Here is an 11,155-nt window from a genome sequence, read left to right as displayed (position 1 = left end):
TTGCCATGCACAAGTTGAGGTTATGATGTGAGCGTTTTCAAAAAGCTCTTTCACCTGTCCACACCATTGAGATATGTCGATGGTCCACACCAATAGACGGCATTAACTTGACAACATAAACATTCTAAATTGCCCCTAGCTGACTTCCTGTTGCTGCAGTGTGATGCTAATACGTTAGCTGACAGAAAATAAACTAGCTTTCAAACTGATCCCAACACAATTCCGTGAAAACCGTCTCAGGAAAGCAACGTTTTGAAACATCTCCACCTTGGGCAGAGGTTTCCAAAAGCTCCGTTTTCAGTGTCCTAAAAGCGTTTGCGTTTGGAGAACAGACAAAACACAGAAAATATGTTTTCAAAAATACCTGTATGTGTGTGTGTGGACAAGGCCCAATCCTCCACTTCACTCCAGCAGTTGACTCAGCGCAGTCTGTCTGTCTGTCTGTCTGTCTGCGGCTGAAATGGACCAATGAGATCCAACTGGGAGCTATTGATTGTTAACCTGACTTTAAATATTGACACAGACGTCAGAATCAGCGGCTGCAAGAGAAAACAAGCACAATTACATTTACTGCAGCCGAGTGAATCATCATGAGGTCAAGAGTACTAGAATTAGCTTCACATATTTAATACATAATAATAATATACATTGAACCTGAGAAGAAGCATGATGAGAAACTATAGAGACAATAAATAAGAGGGAAGAAGGAAATGCAGGTCCATTTTGTGTAGTTTTCATTAGAGACCACGGTGCCACCATGTGGGAGGGAGGGGTATAGGAACCGGATTAAACAACAACAACAACAAAAACAACAACATAGTTGCATGTAGACTGTTTTTTTTTAAGCAGCTTACTGAGGTCCTGAAATGGAAGCACCCACCTGTGATGTCAGGCCAGCAGAATGCACCCAGCAACAAGTGATGTCACAGGTGGATCAACACCCATTTAGAATGCTCCATATTTCTGCCCTGGGGGCGTGTTAAAAAAGAATCTACCTGGACCCCATTTTCACAACTTTTTGTGTGCAAATAACTCATGGCGACAAACATTTCTGAATTCGGTCCCGTAGTGACCGGGAGCATGGCGGGCGGGGCCATGTAGATGGGGACTTGGACTTGTCTCGAGTCACACTTACTTAAGTCACACACACAGTGACTTGAGACTTGACTTGAGACTCGTCCTCAAAGACTTGAGGTTTTTCTTTCTTAATTATTTTGACCCCCCTCCCCAATTTACTCCTCAATTGTACTTGGTTAACTGCCCCCCCAACCTGCTGCCCTGGTCGCTGCTCCACCCTCTGTCGATCTGAGCAGAGCTGAGACTAGCACCATGCTTCCTCCGACAGCAGTGAGCTTCACTGGCAGGACGTAGCACGTGGGAGGATCACGCTATTCCCACCAGTTCTCTTCCACCCTGACCAGGCACCCCTGACCGACCAGAGGAGGCGCTAGCGCAGCGACCAAGACACATACGCCCTATCCGGCTTCCCACCCGCAGACACCAGCCAATCATGCCTGTATGGACGCCCGACCAAGCCGGAGGTAACACCGGGGTGCAAACCTGCGACCCTTTAGCTGAAGCTAAAGCCACGCTGAAGCGGTCACACAAGAAGCACTCTCTTTTCCTCAGCGCCTGGGAGAGGCATTTCTACATCAAAGGTCAGACGACGTAGATATGTTGTGTTTTAGTCTGCTTCTCCATGCAGCTCCCATAGAACTGGTCCCAAGCACAGCATTAGAATGGTGGTAAGTTATAACGCTTCCTTCTTTATAGGTTCCTTGGAAAACCCACTCCGCTCACCACAGGATTTCTGGGTAATGAAGTCCTAACAACTCAAAGCGAAATAGCTCTCTGTCTGCCAACATGTGAAGCTGCCCAGATAACTGCATGAAAGAGGAAGTGAGCCAGTGTTTCTAATCCAGACATAAACTTTATTATACGATGCCTGTGTTTCTCTGTACATGACAGAACCTATTTACAGCCCTGCTTATGGGGGCTTATGTACAAACAGAGGTATGACAGCATACAGTATCAGTACTAATGCATAAATTATCCAATAAATACACAGCGGGAATCAGTATCATGAAGGAAAAACTGACAATTTTCCCAAACTAATTCTTCTTCTTTTTTTTTTTAACCATAGCCAGGGGGAGGGCGGTAATATAAAAGAAAAAAAAGAGAGATTAAAGTCCAAAATGTGTAAGGTACAGTAGGCTATGAGGAGGATTATCTCGGAAATTCAGATTCCCCCCCTCAAATTTCAGATTTCTGACTTCAAAACTCAGAGATTGAGTTTTCTTTTCCTCGTTTTTCGTCATTTGGGACTTTAATCTCAGAAATTCAGAATACCCTCCTTCAGTTTACTGTGACAGACAGAACACACCAGATTAGGTAAGGTAAGGTAAAAAAAAAGAGATGAGTTGTGAGAGGCAGAGGATGTGAAGGCATCTTTTTGAAATATGAAAATAAAGCGAGTGCATTTTCGACACTAAACCGCGTGAGGAGTAAAGCTCAGACAGCGCTGACTGACTGATGTGTGATCAGCGGGGTTTAAGGCATCGCTTGTTAAGACATTGCATTGTGGACTTTCCAGAGGGGTGTGTTCAATCTGCAAAAGGGTGTGCACCATGTGCTGCGGTTTAACGGTGTGCAACGGGCATATATACCCCACCGTTTAAAGAGGCAGCGCATACAGAAAATGAAGTCAGTCCACTGAGCCTCAGTTGTGGCGCGATGGGGTTTAATATTTGAGATATTTCTGCTGGGAATTAATTTCTTCTACGTTGTTTAATAGTAATCAAGTAATGATAATCACTGATATACATTCAACTTCTCTCTTGTAGCAGCATGACTCGTCACCTCTGGAAACTCCACAAACTCTACAAACTTTTAAACTAACCATTGTCGATGTAAAATTAAGCCTCAAATGTTTTCAGAAACACATTTGGGTGAACCATTTTCCTAGTATAAGAGAACGTTTCAAACTAGCCGCCATGTTTTTCCAAATCAGCACGGTTTAAGCTTGTACCGGCAAAACCGGAAATCGACCCGACTCTACTCCACACGAGATAACAGGCAGCATGTGAAAGTCTCTGAACTTAAACGGGCAATGGTAGCAGAAAAAACACTGACGAAGCTGCACAGACAGAAAGCAACAACAGACACAGAACAGGCTGGAAAACAACAGACACACAGGCTGGAAAACAACAGACACACAGGCTGGAAAACAACAGACACAGAACAGGCTGGAAAACAACAGACACATAACAGGCTGGAAAACAACAGACACAGAACAGGCTGGAAAACAACAGACACAGAACAGGCTGGAAAACAACAGACACAGAACAGGCTGGAAAACAACAGACACACAAGCTGGAAAACAACAGACACAGAACAGGCTGGAAAACAACAGACACAGAACAGGCTGGAAAACAACAGACACACAGGCTGGAAAACAACAGACACACAGGCTGGAAAACAACAGACACAGAACAGGCTGGAAAACAACAGACACACAGGCTGGAAAACAACAGACACACAGGCTGGAAAACAACAGACACAGAGCAGGCTGGAAAACAACAGACACAGAACAGGCTGGAAAACAACAGACACACAGGCTGGGAAAACAACAGACACAGAACAGGCTGGAAAACAACAGACACACAGGCTGGAAAACAACAGACACAGAACAGGCTGGAAAACAACACAGACACACAGGCTGGAAAACAACAGACACACAGGCTGGAAAACAACACACACAGAACAGGCTGGAAAACAACAGACTCACAGGCTGGAAAACAACAGACACAGAACAGGCTGGAAAACAACAGACACACAGGCTGGAAAACAACAGACACACAGGCTGGAAAACAACAGACACAGAACAGGCTGGAAAACAACAGACACAGAACAGGCTGGAAAACAACAGACACAGGCTGGAAAACAACAGACTCACAGGCCGGAAAACAACAGACACAGAACAGGCTGGAAAACAACAGACACAGAACAGGCTGGAAAACAACAGACACAGAACAGGCTGGAAAACAACAGACACAGAACAGGCTGGAAAACAACAGACACAGAACAGGCTGGAAAACAACAGACTCACAGGCTGGAAAACAACAGACTCACAGGCTGGCAGTTTGCGTCAAGTGATTTGATTGTCGCTGCGAAACCTCTGTCAGGCAGCCTGATTCATTTGGGAACGTCTCTCCTTGCGTCCCGCGTCAGTTTAACCCCTCCCCATTTCAGAGACACATACAGAACTCTGGGAAATAGAATATCAACTGCAATGCATATAAGAAATAAATATGTATTTCAGTACAAAACTCTTAAGTGGGCGTTCACACCGAGAGCAAATTTGCGAGCAGACATCGTTTTGCCCCGGGCTCTGCGAATGAGCCGAATGAAACGAAATTTCGAGGCGCAAATGACGTGAAATTCGCCTCATTCGCTCGAGTTGAACATTTTCAACTTTGGCAAATAATTTGCGTGGTCAAACTCGAGCGAGTGATGCAATTTTCACTTTTGGTGTGAACGCAATTTGTCCTCCATTTCCTTGAGCCAGTCATCGGAAAGGAGATCATTCTATTGGTGCCTGCTAGCTCACAGTGTTCCTGTATGGCGTTCCTTTCGCCGCGGCCATTTGGCATCTCTCCTCACAGACATCTGGCAGAGGTCTGTTGGGGATGCAAAACGGTAGAAGGAATGTTTCTCTACAGTCTCTACACTCCTGAAACACACGTACACGTCCAAAAGGTTAAAGGGTTTGTGCTGCATATCTTGGTCCAACGTTGTGGTACCAGCGGAGGTTGGGATTGGTCGGTCGGGTGGTCAGGTGTGTTGGATTGAGGTTGGGATTGGTCGGTCGGCTGGTCAGGTGTGTTGGATTGAGGTTGGGATTGGTCGGTCGGCTGGTCAGGTGTGTTGGGTTGAGGTTGGGTTGCTGGCAGGTAAGGCAGGGAGATAATGAGGGCAGGAGCAGCTGGTCCAACCGCAAAACTCACCAAAAGTCACTTTGAGACACTGTTTCACCAGCCTGTCATGTGTTTAGATTAAGACTCAAGATGGTGGTTGGTTAGCTGTAGGCTAGCCCAGTGATTCTCAGCCCTTTACATTGGACCCAAATCAAATATTTTTGTCAGATATGATTTTGTGCAGAATTCATCTGTATCTTCTACATTCTCTAACTGTGAACTTCTTGAAAATGAAATATTGCTGAAGTTTAACAATTCGTCAGTGTGCTGGGGACCACCTCAAGGCCCCCGGACCCCGCGGTGAGAACCACTGGACTAGACTAAGTTACCACCCACTTCACCATTTTACCCATTTTTAGAATGGTACTTGAATGCTGCGTTCATGTCATATCGGATTTATCGTAAATACGAGATGCCGACTGGGACGAATGTTCACGTCTGCCTCCTAGTGGTGATTCCAAGTAGGAATATTTTGCGGGCTCCAATATCTCCCACTTGGTGTCACCACTGGCAGTATTGTATCAACACAAGCAGGAAGCACCAATGTCGGCATTCGAAGGAAATCACAACCGGAACTATTCTTCACTATTAATAAACTCTTTAATATACTAATAGTAATACTATCGTCCCTCTCCAGGATTGGGATTGTATTTGCGCAATACAAATTCAACCAATCTCCGCAATATTTGCGGCCACTTGAATTCTTCAAAACTGCTGCTATTTCTCCGTAAAAATGACAAAAAACACCGCAAATTGCATCACAATTTTTGAGCAAAGCCGCTGCAAAAAAACCAAGCATTTTTGACAGCAACAATCACAAAAAAAACAGGTCGATTTCTGGTTGATTTGAAAGTATCTTGTTAATGACAACAATTGACCTTATCTCCATCTTGGATGTGTGCATTCCAACGAGCAGGCGAGGACGTGACGTCATCCTGTTCTCCCACCTCTTCCGATATGACGTGAACACAGCTGAAGTGTTGCCATGGTTACCTGCAGACGACACTAACTTGCCAACATTTGGCTGGTGGCCATTTTGAATGGTGACTGACAGGCGGAGGAGCATGTCCTTCTCCTTTACCGCTCCTTGAGGGAGTGGGATGACAAAAGGCACTACCCAATCATTCGATTGGTTCTTTCGACAGGCTGTCTCTGCTGCTGTTCTGAGGTCAAGTCAAAGTCCTCTTCAGATGATGATGTGGTCCCCCCCCCCCCCTTCCCCCCTGGCTCTACTGTGGGGATGTCAGCGAGGAGACCTGGTAGTCTTGACTTCATCGTCGTGGTTGTCTCGGATGTGAAGAACCCCGGGCTGGAGCTCAGGCCTGGGGGCTGTAGTGGGTCTGGATCATCAGGCCTGGGGGCTGTAGTGGGTCTGGATCATCAGGCCCGGGGGCTGTAGTGGGTCTGTATCAGGGGGTCAGAGGTCAGGTCAGATGTTTGAGGTGGTCTACAGCAGCAGAGGCAGGAGGACAGCAGGCAGCTGTAGCTAGGAGCACAGCAACAAGGAAGAGTCAAGCTACTAGAAGAAAACAAGAAGGACAAACACTGGTTGTATATCAGTGTGCTTGTATGACAGCAGAGACATCCATCTGCAGCGATATATAGGTTAAAATAACATTGAAGGACACGTTGAAGGACCGCCTACTCAACTGATGTCTTCCGCGTGATAACTGGCAATAAGAAGATGCTGATATTGTACGGCTATAAGATACAATTACGATGTTATATATTCTATATTCTACTGTGGCCGGCTGCCCCGCCATGCTCAAAACGTTTCTGTGGTCATTCAGTCATTCCATCAGACTAAAGCACGGTTTACTGCACTGCTGCCTCCCACTGGTTCAAAACAACACAGCGTTTTATTTGCAGAGTGGGGAAGTGAGATCAGATCACTGAGCTGCATGTGGAGATGCATTCTAACGCCACGTGTGAACTGACATACTTAGAGCTGTCCAACTGAGAGCAGGTCACCCGAGAAACATGTTAATACCAGGTCCACGCTGATGTAGCCTGGCCTCACAGTAATAATAATAATAATATAATAAATATAATAATATAATAAATATAATAGTTACCTGGCGCACCTTAGGCCTCGCTGGCGCTGCTGTTCCTGTTCAGCTCTCTGATTCCCTGCAGGATGCGCTTCATATGACCCACCTTTGTCACCCCCAAGTCCTACACACACACACACACGCACGCACGCACGCATGCACGCAGACACACACACACGCACACACACAATAATTCAAGTTAACCTCGCTGCCCGCCTTGAAATGTCTGAAGGGCCGTGGTAAGAGCCAGTTACGTTAACGTTATTCCTGGAATGCGAGTTTAACGAGCCAGTTACATGTCTTTGCATTCTACATTAAATGAAGACATTACCGTTTGTTCTATTTTGTGTTACATACTTATTGGCCAAATAACATTTATGGGCAAGAAAATTCTGCCCAGGTTACAGGCACTAGGCAGCCATCTTGCCTACTCAGAATTTTCTTCTCGCAATGAAGATTGATTGACAGCTGTCATGTCGTGATATGATTGGTTGAAATGGGGTAGAAATTTGATAGTTCTTCATGACGTCGGCATACTGTAGATTGCAGTTATGAATGAAATCCTGAAAAAATTAACTTTTTACGTGAAATTCGATGTTTGTGATTTTTGTTGTTGCATACATTATTTGAGGGGATGTGATGTAAAATAGAAAAAAGTTGTTTTTCATTTCAGCTCGACTTTAAGCTAACCCTGGGTTAGCTGAAACTATGCGCTGTGTGAAAAGCCGTTGAAGTAGTTAGTCAGTGAGCGGTACCTTCAGGTCCCTCCTCTCCAGCTGGATGAGTTCGGCTCCTCGGACGTCATGTCCGATAAAGATGTCCTTATACTCGTTGAGACAGAGGAGCTCCAGCCACGCCCCCACCTCGTCCGTGCCCCACTGGTGAACTGCACCACAGAAGACACCTCAGACAGACAGAAGCACCACAGCACCACACCCCGGCCAAGTGCACAAAACAAACGCTCCTCTGGAAACCACTTCAGAGGGGTCCCGAAGGAATCTGAATGGACTGTTGTTGTAACCAAATTTTTAATCAATGTATTTTATCAAGTTTGTAATAGGATATATAATATATATATATATATATATATATATTATTACTAACCTAGTTAGTTTCGTTTTAATGTATTTTAGTAAAAAAAATAAAATAAAAAAAAAAAAATATATATATATATATATACCGTAAATTCCGGACTATAAGCCGCACCTTTTTTCCCGTTTTTTGGGCTTTTTTGGCCCCTGCGGCTTATATAACGGTGCGGCTTATCTATGGATTTTTTCCAAAAAAAAAAAAAAAAATCTCTCTTTTTTAGCACTCTTTCTAACTATAAATCCACTTCTGTTTTAATTTCCTCTCTTGCCCTCTTTTCACCACACTGTATGACACTGTATGACACTGTATGACACTGTCTGACACTGTGTGCACTGTAAATAACAACACAGGTGGTGTTGTGTTATGTTGTTTTGTTGAAATGTTAATAAATGGGAGCATTACATATGGTAATTAAACATTAAAACACAAAAAAAAAAAAAAAAAAAATACCATTAAAACACCCGCGGCTTATAGTCCGGTGCGGCTTATATAAGAAAAAAATAGTCAACTTTGAAGGTGCGGCTTATACACCGGTGCGGCTTATAGTCCGGAATTTACGGTATATATTTTTTTTTTAACTAAAATACATTAATACGAAACTAACTAGGGATGGGCAATGAAAATCGTTTATTAAATATATGAATATATTAATTTCGACTAGCGTTTTTGCTAAAAATGCCCATCCCTAAAACTAACAAAGTGAAACTGAACTGCACTCCACTAAAATGAACTTAACTACACTAAAGCGACAAAAAAACTTAAAACTACCCTAAACTACATCAAACTCTATCAGACGTGATAAGTTTGATGTATTTTGCAACTTTTACTGGGTTTAACAGTCCAGTCAATGAACTTCATTTTAATTGTAAAGTTTTTTTTTTGACCGGGGCAGAGAAAAAGACACCACGACCTGCCACAGCGCCACCCTCTGGTCAACAACTTACACACACACACAAATGGGACCAGGAAGTGTGTGTCCATCCCAGCCAATCAGAGTACAAGTTTCTTTGATATTAGCCAATCAGAGCAGGCGGCCAGTCATGTGGCAGATTGTGACGACAATTCTGAAACAAGTGAACCTGATTTAACCAAAAAAGAGTGATGTCAGCTTTAAAACCCAAATCAGTTACCCCAGTGAGACAGGTTGTACTCATGGTGAAAAAGTCAAGAGAGTGAAAACCAGCGGTGTTGAGAGAGAGAGGGAGAGAGACATTACCTGGCAGGGAGAGAGTAGCGCAGGTCTCCTTGTTCTTGTTGTTCTTGTCTTTCTTGAACTTTGGGACAAGGCGAAATTTAGCGCTTCGACTTCGCTTCGAGAAATCTGTCAGAGGACCCTACAGAGAGACAGACATGTAGAGAGAGGTCAAATCTGTCAAGAGGACCCTACAGAGAGACAGGGGGAGAGACACGACATGTAGAGAGAGGTCAAATCTGTCAAGCGGACCCTACAGAGAGACATGGGGAGAGACACGACATGTAGAGAGAGGTCAAATCTGTCAAGCGGACCCTACAGAGAGACATGGGGAGAGACAAGACATGTAGAGAGGTCAAATCTGTCAAGAGGACCCTACAGAGAGACATGGGGAGAGACAAGACATGCAGAGAGAGGTCAAATCTGTCAAGAGGACCCTACAGAGAGACAGGGGGAGAGACAAGACATGTAGAGAGAGGTCAAATCTGTCAAGAGGACCCTACAGAGAGACAGGGGGAGAGACAATACATGTAGAGACAGGTCAAATCTGTCAAGAGGACCCTACAGAGAGACATGGGGGGAGACAGACATGTAGAGAGAGGTCAAATCTGTCAAGAGGACCCTACACAGAGACATGGGGGGAGAGACAAGACATGTAGAGAGAGGTCAAATCTGTCAAGAGGACCCTACACAGAGACATGGGGGGAGACAGACATGTAGAGAGGTCAAATTCAGCTGTTTGCAGAGGACCCTACAGAGAGACAGGGGGGGAGACAGACAGGTAGAGATACAGACAGACAGACATGTAGAGAGGTAAAATCCAGCTCTTTGGGTGTTTTTCCAGAGAGACCGAGCCTTTGATTTTAATGTATAGTATACATATATAATAATAATATAATATAATTAAGCAATATAGCATGAGAGCCAGTGTGTTGTGGCAAATATATCCCGCTGATCAGCTGTTATCCCACGAGGCCGCAGGCCGAGTGGGATAACTGCTGAGCAGCGGGATATATGCCACAACACACGCAGCTCGATGCTCGCTGCATTCTCAGCGCTCGCTGCATTCTCAGCGCTTGCTGTGAAGCTGAGAGCTTTCTGCAAAGCCCGACACCAACTAACGTTACAGGGTTAAATGCGGGGTTAAATGCGGGGTTAACAGCCTTTTTTTTGCAAAGAAGACATTAGCCCGCGTCTATTCTTGTACAAAACATAATTTTCTGCGAAGTATTAGTAAAGTTATAAGCGAAGATCGATTCACAAGGTTCTGACAGCTGTCTCCGCCATTTGTTTTTTCTACATTGTCATTTGAGGTAACCAAAGCCTTTTAGTAAGAGAGTTGCCATGGCAACGCATAACCCATGGCCATGGGTTATTGGAGTGGGTTACGGGATTTATACAATGGCTGTGAACCAATCAGATTGCTTGATTTGAGAGAGCCGTTTTATAATATAGAGTATAGTATAGTATAGAATAATCTAGTCTAGTCATAGTACCGGATAGTATAATAGTATGATAGCATGGTATGGTCCAGCATAGTATATTATATTATAGTATATTATATTATAGTGCAGTGCAGTATAGTAATGTACTGTATAGCTGCTAGTAGTAGTATAATATAGTATACAGCTGTATCTGCTACTACTACTGTTACCACTACTAATCATATACACCTGATTACTACAGTATACTACTACAGTACTAGTAAAGTATGTGTTTATCTCATTGTCTACCAGCTCTGTGATTGGACAGATCAGTACTATCAGTACTCCTGCTACAGTGCTAGCTCACCTCGTGGTCAGAGGGTTCAGTACTCCTGCTACAGTGCTAGCTCACCTCGTGGT

At 44.2% G+C, this 11,155-nt stretch overlaps 1 protein-coding gene across 1 annotated transcript in view; it reads right to left on the bottom strand.

Moving 5' to 3' along the window:
* Window positions 1-6,334: 6,334 nt before the first annotated feature.
* Window positions 6,335-11,155, bottom strand: part of dgkd (diacylglycerol kinase delta) — a gene marked incomplete at its 5' end in the record, with an annotated part of 58,354 nt that continues 53,533 nt past the window's right edge. Inside the window, 4 exons of the mRNA XM_083636350.1 lie at window positions 6,335-6,462; window positions 7,052-7,151; window positions 7,783-7,913; window positions 9,336-9,453. Of these exons, the coding sequence (XP_083492476.1) occupies window positions 7,062-7,151; window positions 7,783-7,913; window positions 9,336-9,453 (339 nt within the window). The 3' untranslated portion in view covers window positions 6,335-6,462; window positions 7,052-7,061. The remainder of the gene's footprint in view (window positions 6,463-7,051; window positions 7,152-7,782; window positions 7,914-9,335; window positions 9,454-11,155) is intronic.

Source organism: Poromitra crassiceps (genome assembly GCF_964638095.1).
Source record: "Poromitra crassiceps genome assembly, chromosome: 5".
NCBI classification, from domain to species: domain Eukaryota; kingdom Metazoa; phylum Chordata; class Actinopteri; order Beryciformes; family Melamphaidae; genus Poromitra; species Poromitra crassiceps.
Note: the sequence above shows the minus strand (reverse complement) of the source record. Positions and strands in the feature narration are given on the sequence as shown.